Raw genomic sequence first — 25,018 nt, forward strand, 5'->3', positions numbered from 1 at the left:
TAAATAGTCGGCCACAGCAATGACCTGCCTTGGCCAGTGAAAGGCATAGCAGCAGTGTCATGTAACTTTTTTTTGCCAGACTTCCCCTTTAAGATTGCATCATGTTCCTGGTGTGTTATCTCTGGAGTTCTGCTTACATAGACAAACAATTTGACTAAACTAACACCACAAAAGTAAATGGGCACTGTCAAATAATTTTTGGGGTAATTCACAGAGAATGCAGAGATAACAGAGGAAACAGTTACCATGGCATTTACCCCTTTTGTTTTGTGTAAAATTAGTCCTTAATGTTGAAGCAAGCTGTACTGCAGCTTTTACTTGTCATTTTGAAAGAAGTCGCTAATTTATGTGCAATGAACCACAAGTCACTCAAAGTCTAAACCACACTGTATGAAGTTTCTTTACTTTCTTCACAATATTTCCTGCCAACATTCTCATTGATGCTTTTGCATACAATCTATGATAGGCAGTACAACTTTTTAGCCACATGAAATACATCACAGGGAAAACATGGTTACAAAAAAAAAAAAAACTCTCTCTCTCTATACACATGGACAAGCAGGGCCCTGTACCATGCTCCAGGCTGGTCAAGGTGCCGAGAACCCCGCTTGTCCTGCACTAAGGAAGATGGTGGAAGTTCCCAAACGGCAAGCAGAGAGAACACGTCCCTTCCTTCTCAGTGAACTGCAATCAAGTGAGCGCCAGAACGGAGAGGATACCAGAAGGTAGGGGAAAAAAAAATAAATAAAAAAAAAGTACCCAAAAATGAGAAGCTGAGCTAGAAGCAAGAGTGAGTGAGCAAATATGCAATTTTCTTTGTTGTTCGCTTAATTTATGACAGGTAAGCTATAAATTAGCAAGCTTGTCACGGACACTAATACATTTCCTGTTGCAGAGCCATTGGCCAAAATCTTGTTAAATGCCCTTGTTTCTTATCCAACTTATTGTATATTTCACAGCTTAAAAACACAAAAAACCTTGACATTTGTAAAAATATTTATTTACATACAACGTAACAATATCTCTTGCAAGCAGAGTATTACAACCTGATAACCAGTGCTTACCTGCTTAGAACTAGAACTTATTACATTGAGAGTTGGAGTGTGAGGTTTAGAATTCAATGGAAGAATTTACCAGCTGCAGAAATCTTAATGTACTTTCTCTGTAGTTTCTTGGTACCAGTGAACAAGCCCAGTCTTTGTGACTGCAGTTTGAAATAACCATTTTTACTTGTTCAAACTGATAAAAGCACAATTTTAGAAATACATAATGGGATTTGCATTGCACATAAAGACACCATCTGAGTTTCCGGAACTAACAAAACTAATTCCTATGTTGAAATTCTGAGTAAAGATTTTGCAGCTGGAAAAAATCTATTACCAATACAAAAATACCTATCCTCGCAAAAAAAATGCGAGAATACACTGTACATATGAAGCAAATTCATGCAATTTATCCAAATATAATAAAATGTTCCGATTCATTTAAGGAGGCACAAACAAGTTGCAGAATTGGAAGATGTGCGGCAACCAATACAACTGAATGTTCCATTTATTCTTAAAAACATACTGAAACACAGTAATAATGTAAACCGTAGATTGTGAAGGTGTGTGCAAGACAGAACAGCCTGCACAGTTCCTGAACTAATTTGTTTTATTTAGAGGAATAGAAATAAGAAAAAAAAAAAAAGTGAAAAAAAGCAGCAGAAAATAGACACTCGAAAGAAAAGAAAATTTAAAACATTTTGAGGATTAAAACAACTGCTCTTTGGCATTGGGGTATGGGCGAATGTAATAGACCAAGGAAAGGTAACGAAATGACCAAATACTGTACTGAAAAAAAACAGCTCCTTTTCAAGTTAAGGCACAAAAGAAAAAGAAAATTCACAGGAAGGTCTAAAAAAGGAAAAAACAAACAAGAAAAGACATTAGCTTGTTAATCCATATAATGTGTCACAAGCAATTGTTCGGCGTCATGTCCCCAGCCAGTGGGGATTAAATACAAGTTTTGTCTTTGTGTATGAATAAACCACAAAACACTGGATTTCCTTTGTAATACTTGTCATAAGAGCTACAAATTTCCAAGTATCAAAGCAAGTCATTCCAATTCTATTGAAAAATTATATCACCACTATTGTCTCCTCCGTCAGTAGTTCATTTTGCACAGCTTTCACAATAGCTGCAAGTCTGTCCCCCTATTGATTTTGGGCCTATTGATATGAAAAACTTTCAGGATTAGTGTAGTCAGGAAAACCAATTCACATTCTGCAGAAGATTTGTCTTAGCAAAGACATTTCAAAAGTTCTGGGCAGAAATGCAAGCTAATTTTGTGACAATAGGCAAGTGCTGTACATGGTCTCCATAAAAGAAAACCCAGTAGTCCATCTAAAATAAATTTCAGGAAGGAGATCTTTTCTAATCGAAAACTTGAAAAGAATCTTTCCGCTATTTCCTAACTGCTCTGAGTTGAAATAACATCTGTCGACTGTGGATCACAAAAAGGTCCAAAGCGGCCATAAACGTCCTTTGCCCGTACAGCAAAATAGTATTTGCTGCCAGAAACAAACTGTGTAAGAGTACATGCCATAGGAAGAGGTAGAGCTTTCACTTCTCCGATTTTTTTCCACTGCGATGAAGAGGTTGCAGATGGGTCTTCATGGTAAGCATATAGATGATAGCTATCTACAATGGCACAAGTACGATCGACTTCTAATACACTCCAGGATAGAACAATTCCATTTTGGCTTTGTACTCTGGCTAATTTCAGGTGAGGTTTTTGAGGAGGAGATGTTGAGGAAGCTTCAGGAGGAAGGCGTTGAGGTTGAGGAGCTTCAGGAAGTGGTGCTGGGTGGATTGGCCTTGCAGGTTCCTATGAAAATAAAAAATAAAAACAGTAAGGCATTTTTTTTTCCCCCAAACAATTTTATTATAAAATGCCATGAATTTCATATGTAATGCTGCACAATAAAATGTAGGCAATGTTTATGATTAGTAACTTATACTAATCAGCCATAACCTTAAGACCTAAAATGGGCTCTGTCAGATACAAAAACTTTTGATATGTTGTTAAGCATGCAAAACCAATGTACATGGTCAGGATTAGGTCCATATTAAAAAAATAAATAAAAATGTTTTTGTTGGATCTGACTGGTACGCTTTAAGGACCACATGTTTTCATTTTTTGCACTTTCGTATTTTCCACCTCACCTTCTAAAAAAAAATCAGAACGCTTTCAATTTTGCACCTACAGACCCATATGAGGGCTTGTTTTATGCACCCATTGTACTTTATAAATGACAATCATTTCACCACAAAATGTACGGCAAAAAACAGAAAAAAAAATAAAAAAATATATATATTTGGGGGGGCAAAATTGGAAAAAACCCACTTTGTAACTTGTGCCGGGCTTCAGTTTCTACGCAATGCACTTTTCAGTAAAAATTACATCTTTATTCTGTAGGTCCATAGGGTTACAAGGATACCTAATTTATAGTAGGGATGTCCCGATACTAGTATCGGTATTGGGGCCGATACTAGCCATTTACATGGTATCGGGGACTCGTTTAATGTCCCCGATACTATGTCCAATACCTGCTGCCGCTCTGCTGCCCCGTTCTCCGGTCCTCCCGTCTGCTTCATAGTGTTCCATGGAGGAGCATGTGATACACACGTCACTCCGCCTCCTCTCCCACGCCCAGCGTAACGCTACGGAGGAAGCGGAGTGACGTATATGTCACATGATCCTCCATAGGACGTCATGTTGCGGACCGGGAGGACGGAAGAACGGGGCAGTGGAGCGGTAGCACCCAATGGAGGACAGCTGCAGGTGAGCTGTGTGCTGCTACTAATGTCTAAAGGAGGGCCCAGCTGCCTAAACGGGGGGGGGGGGGGGGCTGCTACTAATGACTGCCGGGGGCTGCTGCTAATGTCTGCAAGGGAATACTACCTACTATTAAAGACAATCTTACAGCAGAGTCACCTGCACTAACTTGAATTTATAGGTAGATAGTGCTTCTACTCTGGACAGTTCCCGAGACAGGTGTCATCAGAGAGCACTTAGACAGAAGAGAACAACTCAACTTCAGCAGCTCATAAGTACTGAATGGATTAATATTTTTTTAATAGAAGTAATTTACAAATAACTTTCTGGAGCCAGTTGATATATAATTATTTTTTTTCCTGGATAACCCCTTTAAAGGGGTTCAAAAGTAAACTGTAGTACTGTGCAGGTCCCCGTGTCACATCTGGGAATAGTCCCGATGTATACCTTAGATAATCCTAAAAATGTAAGCATCAGCAGAGCCTATAACAGTTCTGACTAATCAAGGCATGGACTCCAGCAGATTGATCTCTCAAGGTGTTGTCTTTAGCAGCAGAGGCCTGTAAGTTGTGATGTTCGGCCTTGCTTTACCAGCACATCTCAGAGAATCAATATGACAAATCTAGGGAACCTGGAGGACAAGGCAACATCTTAAACGTTTTAGCATGTTCCTCAAGCTATTCCTTAGAATTTCTGCAGTGTGGCTGGGATGCTACCCTTCTAAAAGAAGACACTCCGGGTATTACTGCTCCCATGAAGAGGTGTACTTTGTCTGCAACAGTGTTTATGTATAATGTTATGTATTATTAGAACAGCCTTATGACTTCTAGGGCACAAAAGGTTTTCAGAGTTTTACACTGCCTCTGCTGACTTGCCTTCTTCCCATAGTGCATCCTGGTGGTAACTCATCCCCAGGTAAGCAACATACACCTCCCTTGCAATTCACAAGATGTAAAGGAAAACATTTAGACCAGGACACCTTTTTCTTTATGGTGCAGTTCTGACACCCACATACATAGCAGGCATTTGTAGTGGACAGAAGTCAGCATGGGCCAGTGTTAACCAATTTCAGCAACTTGTGCTACAGTAACACCAGACATGCCAGCCTTTGCTCACCAAGTGCTTTAATAAGCATTGGGCCTATCATGATTCTGTTACCAGTTCACTTCTTGTCCTGCCTTAGATCACTTTTGTTGGCAAAAATAGCATAGCGTGTTCTGTTTATTTGCACTTTTGGTCGGTACAAACTTCTGCATATCAAGACCTGCCAGTTTGGAGATGCACCAACTCCGTTATCTAGCAATCAAAATCACTCACATTAGAAAATTTGATACCTCAAAAAGATGGCATCAAAGAGCTGCTTTGCATCCTTCCTTACAGAATTTTCAGAGGAGCATGAATTACCTGTATGTCTCCACACATTTATGACGCTCTTGTTTGTTTAATGCTGCCTAACACACACCATCCCTTACAAGGCACCAATGTCTCAAGAGAATTCAATTTCACTTCACCTGTCAGCGGTTGTAATGTTAAGGCCGACTGATTTACTTAATTTTTTTACCTTACATTGTGCAGCATGACAAAGGATTACAACAGTCACAGAATGCTAGTCACATATGATGGTTTACTTACTTGTTGGGGAGGTCGATGATGAACTGTGAGCTGTGGCCCATTAGAACTAATAGACATCCCATTATTATTTACTACATATGCAGTAGTTTGCGGCATTCTTACATTTACTCCTAGATTTTACAAAAAGAAAAATGAATAGACGAATAGGTTTATTCCATGTTATTCATTGATTTGTAGTTTGTCTGTCAACAATATGTTAAAAGCCAAAAAATAAATTTGACAGTATAGTAAAAACTGATTTAGGGTATTCAGTAAAATAATTCTAATACATGCACAGAAGGAGATAACTAAAAGCTAATACAAGGATTTGTTCTTGGCTCTATAGAGACATCACACAATGTACACATTTAACATCACTATGCATGAGAGAATTTGATTATTTTTTGGGATAAATATTGAACTAATCTAAAACAAAAGCGTTTAACCCCTTAAGGACTCATGGTTTTTCTGTTTTTGCACTTTCATTTTTTCCTCCTTACCTTTTAAAAATCATAACCCTTTCAATTTTCCACCTAAAAATCCATATTATGGCTTATTTTTTGCATCGCCAATTCTACTTTGCAGTGACAGTCATTTTACCCAAAAATTCACGACGAAACGGAAAAAAAAAAATCATTGTGCGACAAAATCGAAGAAAAAACGCCATTTTGTAACTTTTGGGGGCTTCCGTTTCTACGCAGTGCATATTTCGGTAAAAATTACACCTTATTATTCTGTAGGTCCATACGGTTAAAATGATATCCTACTTATATAGGTTTGATTTTGTCGGACTTCTGGAAAAAAAATCATAACTACATGCAGGAAAATTTATACGTTTAAAAGTGTCATCTTCTGACCCCTATAACTTTTTTATTTTTCCATGTACAGGGCGGTATGAGGACTAATTTTTTGCGCCGTAATCTGAAGTTTTTATCGGTATGATTTTTGTTTTGATCGGACTTTTTATTCATTTTTTAATGGTATAAAAAGTGACCAAAATACGCTTTTTTGGACTTTGGATTTTTTTTTTGCACGTACGCCATTGACCGTGCGGTTTAATTAATTATATATTTTTATAGTTCGGACATTACGCACACGACGATACCACATGTTTATTTATTTTTTACACTTATTTTTTTTTATGGGAAAAGGGGGGTGATTCAAACTTTTATTAGGGAAGGGGTTAAATGACCTTTATTAACACTTTTTTTTAAAATATTTTTGTAGTGTTATAGGTCCCATAGGGACCTATAACACTGCACACACTGATCTCTCATCCTGATCACAGGCGTGTATTAACACGCCTGTGATCAGTGTTATCGGCGCTTGACTGCTCCTGCCTGGATCTCAGGCACGGAGCAGTCATTCGTCGATCGGACACCGAGGAGGCAGGTAGGGGCCCTCCCAGTGTCCTGTCAGCTGTTCGGGACGCCGCGATTTCACCGCGGCGGTCCCGAACAGCCCGACTGAGCAGCCAGGTCACTTTCACTTTAGAAGCGGCGGTCAGCTTTGACCGCCGCTTCTAAAGGGTTAATATCGCACATCGGCGCGATCGGCGGTGTGTGGTATTAGCCGCGGGTCCCGGCCGTTGATGAGCGCCGGGACCGACGCGATATGATGCGGGATCGCGGCGCGATCCCGCTTCATATAGCGGGAGCCGGCGCAGGACGTAAATATACGTCCTGCGTCGTTAAGGGGTTAATATAAAAAATAAAAAAACACTGTTCATATACTAAATTGATGTTCGTTTCAGAAAGGAAGGACATTTTTTTTATAATAATATATATATATATATATATATATATATATATATATATATATATATATATTTATATATATTTTTTTTTTTTTATATTTATTTGGGGGTAGACTAAGAAAGAAATTATCTATATTCCCTTTAGGGTCAATGCACACTATGGACTGCCCGTACTGAATGGAGCTAGGACCACACAGACATATTTGATCCCCATAGCCAGCAATGCATTCAGGTGACACCATGAACATTGTTCATCCTTTCATCACATGAATTTCAGCGGTGGAAAGCTTTGCCGCTGAAATTCTGTAGTACACAGTGTAGCAGAATTCCATTGACTGCAATAGGAGTCTGTTGCAAAAGAAAATCAGCAGAATTTCTGAAATTCTGTAGTGTGCGTGGGCCCATAGAATCAGTGCTGTGGAGTCAGAGTCGAGGAGTTGGACAACATTTTGGGTACCTGGAGTCGGAAAACAATGCACCGACTCAGACAATTTAGATTGGAATTTAAAAAAAAGTAAGTTTAAATGTCCCAATTCACAAAAAGTTATAGTTAATGACTTCTCTACTGTAAGAATAAAGACCAATGCATGCAGTGCCTCACATAACCACAAAACGAACACATTAAGTGACCGTGAAGAAGCTTTTCATGTGCTTCACTATATGGCACGCAATGCACAATTAGCAACGGCAATACTTATACTTTCCATAGTGTTGTGTTCTGCTGTTACAGGGAACCCATGGGTAACCTAGCCTCTCACTGATAAGGGGTTAAGGAAATATGGGGGGACACAGACCATGGGTTTATGCTGCTGTCACTAGGAGGCTTGACACTATGGCAACAAGAAAAGTCGGCTCCTCCCAGCAGGGTATACCCGCCCACAGGCACCTGAGGTAATCAGTTTTTAGCTTAGTGTCTTAAGGAGGTGGACATGGTCTGGAGTTCTCCCCAGACCAGGTCTCATATTTTTATTTTCCTAGGATTAGGAGACGTGTAAGTTTTTCATTCCTTTTTCTTTCCTGTTTTCAGGTGGGGACTCAGGAACTGCGGCTCACTGTTTCCCCATTGCGATTGAGGGGGCACAGACATCGCGATTATGTACTGTTAACCCCCTCTCGCCAACAGTCAGCGCCTGGGGTTGTACCTCATGGGTCCGGGTCCCCCTACCTCCCTGCTCGCCTCGCTCGCACATGGAAGCCCGGCATGATGCAGGTGACAAAAGCTGGCTGAAGACTTCATTGGGAAGACTTCATGAGGTAAGTTCTTCTGACTAAGGTGAGTATTTCCCCTTGTTTTCTTTAGGGAGGACTTTCAACATCTGGAGACACCCAGTTTTTGGCCCACTCTTCTATATGGGGACTGTTGGGGCTGGCCAGGAGGGATTTCCCTAATTTCTTTATTGGGGGTTCTTTATTATATCTGGGGCTAAGCAGGCACATGTATGTTTCAGTTTATCATGTGTGTGGTGTTTCACAGTATTACTGCGCCTGCAAGAGGCAGCCGTGGCGCATATATCTTTTACGGGCGCTCGTTCTTACTTCCGTTTTGGCAGCGCAGCTGCTGACAGTATCTCACCCGCTCCCTCCCTTCCCCCGCTGACTCATATGCGTTTGCATATGCGCTCGGGGCCGGGAGAAGGCGCCATTAGGGGCCGAGCTGTATATTATTTCGGCGGCCCGATGCACGTTGGCTCCGCCCACCCAGGGTCACCGAAGCCTGCATAAGGGTGCGAACCGCACCCTAATCAGCGCTGTGCGCGAGCATAGGGGGTTATTGCAGGGCCAATCACAGAGCCCTTGTGTTTAGCACAGCCCCCTCTTCTTCATCAGCCGCAGTTCTCAATGGACAAAAATGCTACTCACAGCAGCTGCCTTAGGGACAGAATTGGGAGATTTGGTCCATGCCCAGAACTGTTCCTCTCTCCCAACAGATAACTAGCCCTTATTACACTTGTAAAGCTGTAACTCAAAAATTTCTGGTTCTACTGAACCCTCTTGTTCTGCCTGCACCACTGCTCCCCCAGACCCCCCCCTGCTATTTCTACCCCAGATGCTCTTCCAGACCCGATGGGTTCGGCTGCCCCTCCAGCCTGGGTTTCCTCCCTCTCCCAGTCTATATCCAACTTGGCTCAGGTCTCCCATTCTGTGGTGACTGCCTTGGAGAGTTCCTCCCTACACTGGCTTGGCAGGCACGGGCGCTCCCCTCACAGGCTTCGCCCCGTAACTCAGCTTGTAGCTCCCAGGACGCTCCAATGGTCGCCGCTCTGGCTCTCCAGACCCGCGTACCAGGTCAGTCTCTCTCTCTTCCAGGGCCGCCTCACATGTTCCCATTCAACTGGAGAACTTGTGGATGAAGTTTCCGCTTGGGACTCTGGTTCACCAGCGGACAAGAAGAGGACCGCACGGATATGCCTGATGTGGTGTACTCATTGGTTTCGGCCATAAGAGACACCTTCCAACTAAAGGACCCAGGAACTTTGGACGTGGTCCAGAAGTTTCCCCTCATCGTGCCCAACCTCTTCCAGGGCTGCCTCACCTCGTTCCCATTTACCTGGAGAACTTGTGGATGAGGTTTCTGATTCGGCCTCTGACTCAAAGGAATGCACGGATGCCTGATGCGGTGTACTCATTGGTTTCGGTCATAAGAGACACCTTCCATCTAAAAAGGACCCAGGAACTTCGGACGTGGCTCCAGAAGTTTCCTTTTTTCGTGCCCGACCGGCACCCAAGACCTTCAGCTCTCACGCTGAATTTTACGCCCTGCTGGTATCCGCCTGGAGGCACCCTGACAAGAAGTTTCAGGAAAAGAAGAAAATTCAAGCGCGGTATCCCTTCGCCAAGGACCTCATTGCTCAGTGGACCTCCTCTCCAACTGTGGATCTGCCGGTCTCCCACCTCTCTAAGGCGCCTACCTGGCCGTTGGCTGATGCGGCTGCCTTCAAGGATCCAGCAGACATGAAGGTGGTGACTTTGGCAAACTTTGCCTTTGAGACAGCAGGATCTTCCTGCTTTTGCTTCGGCCTGGGTGTCAAGGGCCCTTTCAGTATGGTCTCCCATCTCCGCCAGGGTAGTCTTCAAGATCCCTCTGGAGGATTTCTTTCATCTAGCTCTCCGATGCTCCGCAGCTGGAGATTTTCTGTGTTCTGCTTCCATGCGCAGCCACGGTGCTGCCTTTGCCGCAAGCTACCTGGTAGCCACCGTCCCTCCATGTGGCTTAAAGCCTGGAATGTGGACGCCGCCTTCAGGAAGTGAGGCGACGGGCGGAAAATAGTTCTTTATTACCTCTGGATAAGGCTCACAGAACAGCTTTCCGTCATAAGTCCTCCTTCGGGTTCTGCGGCCCTTTGGTGTCGGGCACCTTCACGGGAAGAGGGCTCCCTCCTTCCGGACCTGTCCCTCCCGGAGGTCGGCTATCCGTTCAGGCCATTTTGCGGCCCCATCAGACACCCGTAGGCCTTCCTCGGTCTGAAAGGTCGCCCCCACCCACGACCTCTTCCGGGTGGTTGGTCGCCTCTTACTCTTCTGGGATGCCTGGACCACGCACATTCAGGATCCAGCTCCTTTTTATCCAGGGAGTAATTGTCCTGGTTCCTTCAGGGGAACATTTTCAAGGTTTATTCCAGCCTCTTTGTGGTCCCCAAGAAAGGCGTTTCTGTTCGTCCAATCTTTGTTCTCAAGTATTTCAGCCAGCATCTTCTGCTCTCCCATTCGGAATGGAGTCTCTCCGTTCGGTGTTGGCGTCCCTGGTTCATGGGGAATTTTCGTTCCTCGGTGGGCATCAAGGATGCCTGCCTCCACATCTCATTGTTCCGGTCATCAGCGGTACCTCCGCTTTGCAGTTCGACTGTTATTTTCTATTGTGGCTCTCCATTTCAGTCTGACCACTTCTCCGCGGACCTTTACCAAAGTCCTGGCGCCTGCGATAGCCTTTTTACGGACAACAGTTGTTTCCGTGATTCCTTACTTGGACGACCTCATGATCAGAGCTCCAGCCAGGGCCCAGATCCTGGAGAGTCTTAGTATCAACCTCCAGACCTTGTCTCACTTCGGTTGGATGGTCAATCGGGACAAGTCCAACCGCTCTCCTGGGGCTCCAGTTCGACACGGCCTCTGCCCGCTTAGACTCCGCCGACCAATCGGCTGACTCTCTTATAAAGAGTCAGATGACTTCGGCACCCTGCTCCAGTTTCCATTCTCTTTTGCATGGATGTCCTGGGTCGGTTAGCGGTGGCCGTGCCATTTGACCAGTTTCATCACCGACCTCTTCTTCAACTGGTGATTCTCTTCCGGTGGGACAGGTCTCTATTGTCTCTCAACCGCAAGATCGTTCTCTCGACAGTCTTGTCCCTTCTACGGTGGCTTTGTTTCCCCTCTGCTTTTTACGGGGGCGCTCCTTCCTGCCCCTCCCTGCCAGTCATTCGGGCTGGGGAGGTGTTTTCCAGGACCGGCCGGTCTGGGGCCTTGGTCCCTCGAGAAGCCCTTTTCCCCTTCAACATGTTGGGGCCTAGGGCAATCCTTTCTTTGCTTGCTTCTTGGAAAATTCCCTTCTGGGCGGAACTCAGGTTTCCGGCCATCTCAGCGCTCTTCATTACGGGCGTCTCTGGGATGTGGTCTCTCTCAGCCGTCTAAGGCAAGTGGTCCCTACATCCGGAGGTATTTGCAGTGATCTGCAACCTCCGGGGCGCTCCAGGCGTAGACCTCTGCACATCCCGCCACAACCAAGTGTTCCTCTCGGTTGGGCTTTGCCCTACCTTATCTGTTACCTCCCCTTCCTCTCTTTTCGGGGTCCTGAGGAAACTCACAGCAGAGGGCGTTCCCGCCATTCTGGTGGCCCAGACTGGCCCCGGCGGGTGTGGTACGTCGTCGTGGTAAGGCTCCTGAACTACTTACCTCTGCACCTTCCCTATCATCCACACCTCCTACATCAGGTCTCCTGTGCCACCCCTATTTGCCGTCTCTGCTTTTGACGGCTTGGTGATTGAGACAGCGGTTCTGAGGACCCGCGGTTTCTCTTCACAAGTGGTTCGCACCATGCAGAGGGCTCACAAGCCTTCCTCTGCAAAGATTTACCACCATACCTGGCAGTCTAATTTCTGTTGGTGTGAAACCTTTTTCTCTGGTCGTGGTTGGCTTTCAGCTCCCTTAGGGGGGGGTCAAAGGTTCGCCCGTTTCCATTCTTTTTCAACGTTCTCTGGCATTCAATTATGTCTGAACCTAGTTCAGGGAGTGGCACAAGCTGCCCCTCCTTATCAGTCCCCTTTTTTCTCTTGGGACTTGCACTTGGTCTTAGATGCCCTGCAGGGCCCCCCTTTTGAACCTCTCAGGGAAATTTCTCTTCGCCTCCTTCCCCGGAAGGTGGCGTTCCTTATTGCTCTTCCCTCTGTTAGGAGGGTGTCAGAGCTGGCAGCTCTCTCCTGCCGTTCTCCCTTCCTGGTTGTATACCAGGACAAGTTGTTTTGTTTTCCGTCCAGGTCCGTCCTTCGTACCCGATATGGTTTTGGCTTTTTCATCTCAATGAGAACATCGTCCTACCGTCCTTTTGTCCGGCCCCTTCTCATCCCTGGAAGCGTTTGTTCCACAACTTGTTGTGGTCGTTGGCCAAGACAACCATTTTGGGAGCTTACCGCTGCAAGGGGAAGATCCCACCCTTCAGGGTTTTGGCTCATTCCACCGTTTTTTCGGGACATCCTGGTCCCTCCGCTACGTGGCTTCGGCTTTGCGGTTCTGTAAGGCGTCCGCGTGGTCGTCTTTGCACTCTCTCAAGGTGCTACCAGATTCATACCTTCGCATCAGTCGATGCTATTCTGGGCTGTAAGATGTTGCAGATGGAGGTGGTCCCACCGTCCACCTGTCTGGTTCCTTACCCACCCAAGGGACGGCTTTGGTACGTCCCATGGTCTGTGTTCCCCCAATGGAGCCGATAGAGAAAAGGAGATTTTTTTATGCTTACCGTAAAATCTCTCTCAAAGGATCCATTGGGGGACACAGCTCCCACCCTTTTTTCTGGTGTTCCTATTTCAGTTATCTGTCAGAAGGTGTGTTCAGTTGCCTTTTCTGATTGCTCGGACAGTTTGTGGTTTTCTCTTGACCTGTTTGTCTTCTCCTATTGCTCTGGGACTAAAACTGATTACCTCAGGTGCCTGTGGGCAGGTATACCCTGCTGGGAGGAGCCAATTTTTCTTGTTGCCATAGTGTCAAGCCTCCAAGTGACAGCAGCATACACCAATGGTCTGTGTCCCCCAATGGATCCTTCGATAAAGATTTTACGGCAAGTATAAAAAAAAATAAAAAATCTTTTTTTGCAGGACTAGAGACACTTGTATAAGTGAAGGGAATGGAGGGTCAATAGTTCAAAACGGAAGCTGTAAACCATTGGAAAAACTGCTGCCATTCAGCTAAGGCTATAAAAACTTGTAAACTCCGATTGTTAGCTTAAACTTTAAACATGACTATGGGATTCTACTAGGGAAATCATGTTTTATTATAAATGCCCCTTCCTGGATCCTCCCACTGCCCTATCTTCAGCAGCAGATCAGCACATAAAAAGGAGAAGGCAGCAGCTTCTGCCCAACTACCTCTCTCTGCTAGAAGAGCTTAGAAAAACTTGGTGGAACAGCTTCTTTGATTCAACTGGAAGGGTTTATAAATACATTAGCATATTAATACAGAAGATTCTGAGTCAGAAGTACAAAAAAAACTGCGGCGTCGGAACATTTATCTACCGACTCCACAGTCCTGCTTAGAATGCAGGGTACCAAATGTGAACTTTTGCTTTCAGTATGAAGAGCCACATAAGCACCAGTTATGAAAGGGGTAATACATACAACAGTTTTGTTATACAATGAAATGCATGCCCTGTTGATACTTACCGCTAGTTTGAGGAGTGACTTGCCGAATGTTTTGGTTTTGCATGACTGTGTTGCGTATAGGGCTCTGTGCAGCTACATTGGGGAGGGTAGTTGTAGTGTAGACCATATGCTGGTTGGTTGTTGCTCGAGGAGCTGGAGCTCTGGGTGTAGTTTGAGTTCCTGGCCGCTGTGTTATATTAACAGTTGTCTGAGCTGTAGAAGTAGTAATAAAACAGGTTAGGAGATAGCATATAATAACCAAAAAAGCAGACTTGCAAACTATCATTAGTTATAACGTACTAAAGTATTCTGCAAAGTTGTATTTTCCAATTTTGAAAATAAAAAATAGTATGATAAGCTTTCGGGGCAAAATTTTATCTTTAACCTTGACCTAAAGATAAAAAAAATAAAAAATAAACAAACAGCCTGCTAGCTAAGCTGCACCCTGCTGTGTACTCAAGAGGCAAAAACCCTGAACAGTTGTCTACATGGGTAGCTCTCCCTTTTGGAGGAGATTCTGGTTTGGCAATAATCATGTTTCAAAGCTCCTAAACAGATCTCAGCACAGATTTGCATTTGCAGGGATGATCCCTCCAGTAGATGGCACCAACGAGCATCTTCCTTCTGAAGAGCTATTTTGCATATTCTAAACCATTCGTTAAACTAGTCAGTGTAATAGCTCATCTGACATCATAACATGCCCTGGACGGAATCAGTCTCCTTTCCCCTCTGGCATCTGACAGGTTAGTCCCCACTTTCCCTGTAGGAGCAGTCTTTTCAGACATTTTGTCATGATACTGCAGATAATTTGTTCCTTCCCTGACAAGCAGATAACCATTTTCCATTTGGCTAGTCTGCAGTTAACAGAGCACTCAGCCTATTATGAAGACATGTACTTTTTTCCTATTAAAATTTATGTAGACATGTACATTGCTTTACTAGAAATTATGTATATGTTCACATCTCTAAACAACACACAAAACTGAGAAAACAATTTACCTTCCATCTACCCTATGGAGAACTAGCTATTCAATGGTTTCTTAAAAGAGGTTGGCCACCTTTTAACACGTTTTTGGCAAGCTATAGTTATGATTATAATAAGTTACTCACTGATACAGAGAGCCATCGCTGCGGGCCCGCTCTGTAATAATTATGCAGCTTTGACAATGCCCCCTTTCCGATACCCTGCCCCTAAGTGCTGGTGTACAGCTGCTCCATCAATAACATGGCTGCCTATGGAGGTGCATTTGACATACACCTCACTGACTCCTCCATAGCCATCCATACTGCACACAAGCAAGGCACAGACACCGTGGAGCAGGCAAAGTGATGTATATGGTCATAAACGCATTCTGGACATCAGAGGGGTCACCTGTTCAGGACCCTTATCTTTTGGCAACAGAGAAACTATTAAAAAAAAAAAAAAAAAAAAAAAAAAAAAAGAAGAAGAGGGTCTTCTCTAGAGAGCACAGTATGTCCAGGAATTACAGACAAAGAATACAGACTTCAAACTCTGTGATATTCCAGAAGAGGACATACCTGTTGGTAAAACATGTATAGTGGTTTGAGAAGGAAGACCAGCAGGTACAGATGAGGTCTGTACAGTGTTTGTCTGCAAAGGCTGTAGTTGGCGACCTATAGGTTGTGATGCCTGAACACTTGCAGGTAGAGATGAATTGTTCCTTCTTGAATCTAGGTTTAAAAGAAAAAATAAATTTATAAAAATGAATTTCAGTCTGAAATACTTGGTGAGATTTATCAAAACCTGTGCAGAGGAAAGGTTTACCAGTTGCCAATAGCAACCAATTAAAATAGCTTTGTTACCTTTTAAAAAGGCCTCTGAAAAATAAAAGAAAGTCTGATTGGTTGCCATAGGCAATTGGTCTACTTTTCCTCTGCACAGGTTTTGATAAATCTCCCCAAGGATGATTTTCATGTGTTCGCAGAACTGTACATATTTTTAGTTTTTTACTAGACTTACCATGAGAGGACGATTCAGCTTCTTCTTCATCCAGTGTAAGATCAATGACACCAGGTGCAGGTTTACCACCCTAGAAGAAAAAGAAAATGTAAAAAGTGTATACAGCAAATATTCTTGTGTTCCTCAAAAAGGTCCTAAATACATTCAATTGAACCACATTAAACTATCTGCTGGTAAATAAAAAAAAGGAAAACCGGTTCACATATCCTGTCCTTTTTTTAATCATAAGCTGCTGTTTTGAAGCAATTTACATTTTCAAGACGGCGCACAATCATTCTAGAGAATAATGAAGGTTTCAGAAACCAGGCCTTCAGCATTTACCTCATTGAGCTGCCCTTTATTTAATACATTTTTTTTTTTAAACAAATCATCATGTGGGCAAAATTAGGTGGATACCAAGAATCACTGATTTAGCAAAGATAGCTTTCAATGAGGGAAATAAATAAAATGCAAGCCAGGGGTGCCTCCATGCCGCAATCAGCATTGACCACAACAAGGGGGTTACGAAGTCAGGAATGAATAATATTTGTACAACACAGCAAAAATTTGTACGTAGAAAAAAGGCTTAATAGCTTTAAATCTTGTGATATATATATAATTTTGTAAAGAACATACCATTGCACTGCCGTCTGTTGAGCTGCGCTTGTTTGAAACAGTTTCTGCACGGCTAATCTGTAGGTCTGCAAATCAAAAGCAATATTATTACAGAGAGAAACATGCCTACCCAGCCAACCACTCCGATCAGTACCCAATCCACTACCTGGGTAGACATTTACCTATCCAATGTACCACCAAACTTATGTAGCCAAGTCCTACTAATTTACTCACCTGATCTACTTCCAGAAGGCAACTCTGTTGTAGCTGTCGAGTTGTTAAATGAAGATATTGGAGATTTCAATTGTGCTGTATTTCGATTACTTGTTTGATTATATACACTAGAAGTGACAACATTTGGCAGGGATTGCCTTGAGGACAAAGTCACTGAATGTGATGTCGGCATAGCCTGCACAGTCATTGGGGAGTTTATTGAACTAGAATTTCGCTGAATGCCTGAGTTGGCCATCGATGGACTGTTCATAGTTTTAGATACAGGTATTGACACTGGTGTTTTTGTAAGATTATTGACTGTGGACTGATTTTGCACTTGGATAAACTCAACATTGCCAGATTGCTGATTAGTCACCAATGTCCCTGTTGCGCCTTGAAGAATCTGCGATTGAGAATTTACTGCAACTGGAACATGAAGGATGACTGGCAGAGACTGAAGGGACACAGACATTGGCTGGGTGTTGCTAGTAGACACTTGGGTGTTTCCAACAACTGTTGCAGTAGCGGGAGTTTGAAGGACTGGAGTCATAACCGAGGTTGAAGTAACAGTTGGTACAGATTTGGATTGACTGCTCATAGTATTCTGAGAGGCTCCAATAGTGGAAGCATTAACTATAAATATGAAAAAAAAAAAATTAGCATCACCACAACTTGTGAACATTAAAACTGAAAGACAGCACATAGTTTGAAAGTAAAACACTAACTATAATTTTTTTTATCCTGTTTAATTATGCAAGATATTTTTTTTCTTATTAGTCTAACTTACTTTTTTGCTGAATTAATTTCCAGTCAGGTGGAGGACGGTTTTGGAGAGTGTTACTGGCAGGAGACTGGTTTGTGGACATCTGTGTGGTGCTTGATGCACGAAGTGTTAAATTAGCAGAGCTTGGTGCAGAAGATGGAGCTAAAAGAATAATGCAAAGTGTTTATCAAGATATAAAATAGATTTTTATGCTACATTGAATTAACATTAACCCCTTAAGGACCAAGCGTTTTTTAGTTTTTGCACTTTGGTTTTTCTCTATTTTAAATGTTAAAAATCATAACCCTTTCAATCTTGCACCTAAAAATTCATATGATTGCTTTTTTTGCACCACCAATTAGCCGCGGGTCCTGGTTGCCGATAGCCGTCGGGAGCCGGCCACAGGACGTAAATATACATCCGTTGTCGATAAGGGGTTAATAACTATATTCAACCTCATAATGTGTATGACTTACTTGAAGGTGAAGGCTGGACGCTAGCTGTACCGATTTCTGATGCAACTCTCTTTGTTTCCAGCATCTGCCTCACTGTGCCAGAATTCCTGTAGAACATTAAAGAGTTATTGTACAATACAGAAAATAATCAAGTTTCCTAAAAAGTGATTCGGGGATTTATACGTGTGTTTATAGTGTTGACAGATATTCAGGTAAGCCCAACAGACATAATAGCAAACTGTCAGATATAGTACACAAATGAGTACAGATGTAGCCATCTTTTGACTTCAAAATTTGTCACCAGGTCAGGATGAGTATGGACCAGAGACTATAGTTATGCAACATGGCCGTAAGTACTGCTTATTGTGACCACAAGCATCTCAGGAGTATAAGCATACAGAGTAAGACATAACAGCAAAACTTACCTGAAATTTGTCATATTAGCATTTTGAGCAGAATCGTTAACTGCAGTCTTCGCAGGTGATGCGGGTGGGGCGGCCGGGGCGGGTGGGGCAGGCAGCTGGGGGGAAAAAACATTTTTTACTTTTGATTGATTGTCTAGAATTGGACCAATGTTAATCTTTGTGACTTGCCACAAACTAAAAACTGGTAACAAAAGAAATGTCCACGTCGTGGTATCTATGGTGAAACAGTATATCTATATAAAAAACTGTATTTGGCTAGGAAGACTGGTTGAAATTTAAACTCCCAGACAAACGTTTAGCGCGCCAAAACACGTGTTGGAGTGGTTCCATCCTGGACCCTGCACTTTGTCACTTTTTTGGGTTTGCATTCATCTCTACATGTTAGAATTGCTTTATGTTTACATCTTGCACTTGTCACTTTATGCAGGGATGTGGAATTTCTATCGCCCGACGCCCGGGACTAGCAGTTTTGGGTGCCGGGCAGGTGAATTTGTCCGGCCCTTAGCCCGGCTTCGGGCAAGCAGGGCCGGACCTGACAAGTGCGGCGGATCTGCAGTCTGTATGGAGAGGGCTGCCGACTCCTGACCGCTCCATACTCTGCAGCCTGTGTCCTCAGAAGCAGAGCAGGGGAGATGAGAAGCTGTGTACAGTATTTGTCTTCTCTCCCCTGCTCTGCAGACGTGCGGGGGGAGATGAGGGGGCGTGGCTTCTTGCTCCCCGTGCAGACCTGCGTCCTCTGCCTTCACTCCCCCCAGCTGTAGCTTCGGAGAGCTGAGGGGAGGAGACACATTTGCACGGGGAGATGCATGCGGTGCTCTGCAGTATGTATGGAGCGGGCTCGGGATTCCTGCCCGCTCCATACTCTACAGCCCCCGGCTGTTCTCAGTAGCCGGGGGCCGCCGGTAATAGCCAGCATGCGGCGATCGCCGCGGCTGGCTATTAACCATTTAGATCGCCGCTGTCAAAGCTGACAGCGGCGTCTAAAGGGAGATGTGAAGGCTCCCTGGTGGGGTGGATCGCAGGGGGGCGATCCACTATGGAGGTAGCCGGAGGACTTACCTCTGCTTCCTCCTGTCCCGCTCTGTCATTGATAGAGCCTGGCTGGACCAGGCTCTATCAATGGATCACAGAGCACACAGATTAATAGAGTTCAATAGAACTCTATTCATCTGTCTGAGGAATCTAATGATGCCTCCTAGAAGTGTAAAAAAATTAAATTAAATAAAAGTTTTAATAAAAGTTTGAAAGTCACAAATTAACCTAGTGGTCTTCAAACTGTGCCCCTCCAGATGTTACAAAACTACAATTCCCAGCATGCCAGGACAGGCGTTGGCTGTCCGGGCATGCTGGGAAGTTGTAGTTTTGCAACATCTGGAGGGCCACAGTTTGAAGACCGCTGCATTAAACCCTTCCATGTTAAAAGTTCAAATCACCCCCTTTTCCTATATAAAAACATGCAAACATAATAAAAATAAACATTTGGTATCGCTTTGTGCGTAATTGTACAACCTATGAAAATATAACATTATGTATCCCTTACGGTAAATGTAATAAAAATACCACAGATTTGCAATTTTTATAATATCCCAGAAAAAAAAGTTAAAAAGCGATTAAAAAGTCAGATGAATACCAAAATGGTACCGATACAAAAAACAGATTATGGCGCAAAAAATTAGCCCTCATACAGCCTGGTATGCGGAAAAAAAAATAAAGCTACAGGGGTTAAAAAATGGCAATTAAAAAAATTTGAAAAAGTCCAGAATTAGTAAAACATGACGTAAACGATACAAATCTGGTATCGCTGTAATCAGGCGCCTAAAGTATAAAACTAACATGTTATCTCAGCCACAAGGTAAATGGCGCAGAAAAGAAAAAACCACCAAATCTGCTAAATTATCTTTTACTATTTCAATTTCACTTCTATATTACTAATATATATATATATATATATATATATATATATATATATATATATATATATATATATATATATATATATATATATATTATATTATATATAAATTTTATATATATTTTTGGTTCGGAGAATATTTTATTGAAAAATTAAAAGGTGTCCTTATAGTAGGTAGTTATGGCTATTATAGGGCGAGGAGGAAAAAACGAGAGTGTAAAAGCGAAAATTGGCCCGGACAAGTGGATCGTCATGAGGGACAAGTAGATTTTGCTCCATTTTAGTCCTGTGGACAAGTAGTTTTTTAATAAATTTCCACACCCCTGTTTATGTATGCATCTGCACTTACACTAGTGCAGATTTACTGGAACTGTGTTTTTCTATGCATGTCTACAGTTGATTATTGCCAATATTACTCAGCTTTACATGTTAGGGTCTATTCACATGGTAGAATTTAGACATGCAGAGTTCTGCACAGATTCCGCCTCAAATTAAAGCCCAATCGACTTCTATGGGACTCCTCACTCCCATTCACACTTCTGAATTCCCGCATGCGGATTCCACACACGGGTGTATGCTGCTGTCTCTAGGAGGTATGACACTATGGCAACAAAAAAAGTCGGCTCCTCCAAGCAGGATATACCCGACTCCAGGCCCTGAGCTAATCAGTTTTAGCTTAGTGTCTGAAGGAAGTTGACATGGTCTGGAATTCTCCAGACCAGGTCTTATGTTTTATTAGGGAATGTGTTAGTTTTTTTATTCAGTTTTCTTTTATGTTTTCAGGTGGGGACTCAGGAACTGCGGCTCACTGTTTCCCCATTGCAACTAAGGGGGCACAGACATTGCGTATATGCGCTGTTCGTCTTCTTTCGCCAACGGTGAGCGCCTGGGGCTGTACCTCATGGGTCCGGGTCCCCCTATTTCGAGGCTCCCTCGCTCGCGCTTGGTGACTCAATGTGATGCAGGTAACAGAAAGCTGACTGAAGACCTCGCAGAAGACTCCATTAGGCAAGTTCTTCTGACTGAGGCGAGGATATATTTTTCTCCCTTTAGGTGCAGACTTGCAACCTCTGGAGCCCCTCATTTTTTGGCCCACCTTTCAGGGTCTAAGGGGCTGGCCTGTGTTGGGGCTCTATCTTTATTCAAAAAAGCCAGTCCGTTCCTCAACTGACCCCGGCGAGTGGTCCCTACATCCAGAGGTCTTCGCGCAGATCTGCATCGGCATTCCATACGTGGACCTCTTCGCGTCTCGGCACAAGCGGAAGATCCTTCCATTTGTGGCGAAATCCCGGGACCCCCTGGCACTAGCTGTGGACGCCCTAGTGATTCCTTGGGCGGGGTTTGCTCTGCACTGTTTCCTCCCCTTCCGCTCTTTCCAGGGTTCTGAGGAAACTCAAAACGGAGGACGTTCCCGCCATGCTGATAGCTCCGGATTGGCCCGGAAGGTCGTGATACGCCGACGTGGTCAGGCTCCTGGACGAAATTCCACTACGCCTTCCACTTCGTTCGGACCTGTTGTCTCAGGGTCCTCTTTGCCACCCCAATTTACAGTCGCTGCATTTGACGGCGTGGCGGTTGAGACAGCGGTTTTGAGAGCCTGCGGTTTCTCTTCCCAAGTCATTCGCACCATGCTCAGGGCTCGTAAGCCCTCCTCGGCAAAAATTTACCACCATACTTCGCGGTCTTATTTTCGTTGGTGTGAAGCTCAGGTTTTGTCTCCAGTTACTTTTTCTGTTCCCCGCCTTCTCTTTCTTGCAGTCTGGATTGGAACTGGGGTTGTCTCTCAGTTACCTTAAGGGTCAGGTTTCGGCCCTTTCTATTCTTTTCCAGTGTCCTCTGGCTTCTAATTCTCATGTCCGGACCTTTCTTCAAGGGGTAGCGCATGCTGCCCCTCCTTATCGGTCACCTTCTCCCCCTTGGTACTTGAATCTGGTTCTGGGGCTCCTCCAAGGTGAACCTTTTGAACCCCTTAGGGAGGTGTCCCTGCGCCTCCTTTCTTGGAAAGTGGCATTTCTTGTTGCGATCACCTCCATTCTGAGAGTGTCTGAATTGGCAGCTCTCTCCTGCTGTTCTCCGTTTCTGGTGCTTCACCAGGACAAGGTAGTCTTCCGGCCAGATCCTTCCTTTTTTGTCTAAGGTTTTTTCGGCTTTTCATCTCAATGAGGACATTGTTCTTCCGTCCTTTTGTCCCGCTCCTTCTCATCCTAAGGAGCATTTACTTAACAAACTGGATGTGGTTCGGGCTGTTAGTTCTTACCTCTCTATCACTTCTTCGTTTCGTCAGTGTCATTCCTTTTTCGTCCTTACGGAAGGTCGTCGCAAGGGACAACCTGCTTCCAAGGCCACCATTTCTCGGTGGATCCGGTCTGCCATTTCGGAAGCCTATCGCTGTAGGGGGAAGGTTCCTCCCTTCAGGGTTGTGGCTAATTCTACCCGTTCTGTTGGGGCATCCTGGGCTCTCCAGAAGAAGGCCTCGGCCTCCCAGATTTGCAAGGTAGTCTTTGCACACTTTGAGGTTCTACAGGGTTCATACCTTCACATCGGCTGATGCTAGTCTGGGCCGTAATGTGCTGCAGGCGGCAGTGGAACAGCCGTCTGCCTAACTGATTATCTGCCCACCCAAGGGACGGCTTTGGTAAATCCCGCGGTCTGTGTCCCCCAATGGAGCCGATAGAGAAAAGGAGATTTTTTAACACTTACCGTAAAATCTCTTTCTCGAAGGGTCCATTGGGGGACACAGCTCCCGCCCTTTTGGGTTTCTCTTTGGTTTTCTGTCCGAGGGTGTGTTCAGTTATATTTTCTCTTCTGGTTCTCGGACAGTTCGTGTTTTTTCCTTGACCTGTCGGTCCTCTCCTCTGGCTCTGGTACTAAAACTGATTAGCTCAGGGCCTGGAGGCGGGTATATCCTGCTGGGAGGAGCAGACTTTTTTTTGTTGCCATAGTGTCATACCTCCTAGAGACAGCAGCATACACCCATGTCTGTGTCCCCCAAAGGATCCTTCGAGAAAGATTTTACGGTAAGTGTTAAAAAATCTCCTTATCTTTCAATAAAGATTCATGGTTATATTACTCTTTACAAGTGACTTTCTTTCTTGGGCTGTATAGCGTATTTGGAGCTCACGACATGGTGATTTAACATTATTCAGGGGTCACTGTGTTACATAGTTCTATAGTACGGTTGAAAGAGGACATGTCCATCAAGTTCAACCAAGGAGGTGAAGGGAATGGGATTCTATTTCTGCAATATATGTGTTATGTTACTGGTAAATTAATACCTGTATAGATTTGTTTGCCTGTCTTCTGGTTATCCTAGACAAACACACAGCAGACTGCAGTTTTTTTTTTTTTTGTTTTTTTTAATTAACATCCTTGGATGTAATCTATGAAAACTGTTGATGTACGGCTGGATTGTTTTACTATACTTTTATATGGTTGAAGGTTTTGCATTAAAACACTTTTCTTCAACAAGTTACCTATTTATACAGAAGACTGTTTAGTAATCGTCAGTTTGGGAAAACCTGTCTGCCCATCTAATGCAATTTGTTAGAGTAAAGATTACTAATAATAAACAAAAAAAAAAAAAGCCACACACACACACACACCTCCACAGCGACATGCCCATAAAACTTTTACCTTGATTGACAGGTCTTTATACACAAAGCTGGAAGGAGACCTATCAAACATAATTGGGGGGAGGGACCGGGGGGAGCAATCACCTGGATAAGTCACGTGTCACAACTTTGTTTTTAGTGGTAAAACATACAAACTAGCAATGCAAAAATTTGCAATAAACTGTATGTGTATTCACAAGGGCTCCTCATCTATTCTGCCATCAAAAGAGTCAGCCTGACAAAAATAATTTCAAGATGACATTATCTTCATAGATTGCTTAAAACACAAGTTTGCATTTTAAGTTTCTGCATTTTAATTTTTTACCTATAACTGTCAGCTTTTTAACCCCATATTATAATAATGATAATATTGTAAACATAAGGTCAGATTTTACAGAAATGAGAAGTAACTATTTAAAGCTGATCGTTTTTCCTATTAGACAGAAGTAGAAGTGCCCTTCTGTTCTAGGTAAGAAGAATGGTAGAAGGTTTTTCCATTTAAATACATACAAAAATAAATAAAAATAAAATATGATTAGTAAAATACATCAGTATGAGATATTAAGAGTAAAGTATTTTACCTCAGGTTTCTTCTTTAGGTCCTCCTTCGCTGCCCCAAAGCGTTTTGTTAGACGAGTAATTCTTGCCTAAATAGATAAAAACAATTGAGCAGATTGTTCGTCACAATACATTGGGGGGCAATGTATTAAGGCTTGCATACTGCTTTTGTAGGGTTTAAAAAAAATTGAAAATAAAATTTGAGCAAATTTTTCTTTTGCAACTTTTTGCGCTAGTTTTCTTGCGTGAGCAATCAACAACCAACAGAGAGAGAGAGTTACCTGCATGGAATGCAGAGCAGTCTCATGTTTCTTGCATTCAATCTTCTCCACTCTTGACTTCAGTTCAGCTATTTCTTTGTCAAAATCTAGACATTGCAAGGCACTAAGCTTTTCTTCAAACATTTTCTGGATCACCTATGGATGAACAGGGAGATGATTTCACTGTATATATTTGCAGTAGTGTATAAATGCTT

The 25,018-nt window shown here is 43.4% G+C and overlaps 1 protein-coding gene across 4 annotated transcripts in view; it reads right to left on the minus strand.

Moving 5' to 3' along the window:
• Window positions 1-978: 978 nt before the first annotated feature.
• Window positions 979-25,018, minus strand: part of ATF7IP (activating transcription factor 7 interacting protein) — a 54,529-nt gene continuing 30,489 nt past the window's right edge. For all 4 annotated transcript variants that reach the window (XM_056523786.1, XM_056523787.1, XM_056523789.1 and 1 more), the window contains exons 5-16: window positions 24,825-24,959; window positions 24,567-24,632; window positions 18,463-18,557; window positions 18,059-18,144; window positions 17,607-17,744; window positions 16,841-17,452; window positions 16,628-16,692; window positions 16,013-16,082; window positions 15,571-15,723; window positions 14,053-14,244; window positions 5,452-5,561; window positions 979-2,868 (exon numbers count right to left, since the gene is read on the minus strand). In XM_056523786.1, the coding sequence (XP_056379761.1) occupies window positions 2,452-2,868; window positions 5,452-5,561; window positions 14,053-14,244; window positions 15,571-15,723; window positions 16,013-16,082; window positions 16,628-16,692; window positions 16,841-17,452; window positions 17,607-17,744; window positions 18,059-18,144; window positions 18,463-18,557; window positions 24,567-24,632; window positions 24,825-24,959 (2,139 nt within the window). In that variant the 3' untranslated portion in view covers window positions 979-2,451. The remainder of the gene's footprint in view (window positions 2,869-5,451; window positions 5,562-14,052; window positions 14,245-15,570; window positions 15,724-16,012; window positions 16,083-16,627; window positions 16,693-16,840; window positions 17,453-17,606; window positions 17,745-18,058; window positions 18,145-18,462; window positions 18,558-24,566; window positions 24,633-24,824; window positions 24,960-25,018) is intronic.

Source organism: Hyla sarda, chromosome 6, assembly GCF_029499605.1.
Source record: "Hyla sarda isolate aHylSar1 chromosome 6, aHylSar1.hap1, whole genome shotgun sequence".
NCBI classification, from domain to species: domain Eukaryota; kingdom Metazoa; phylum Chordata; class Amphibia; order Anura; family Hylidae; genus Hyla; species Hyla sarda.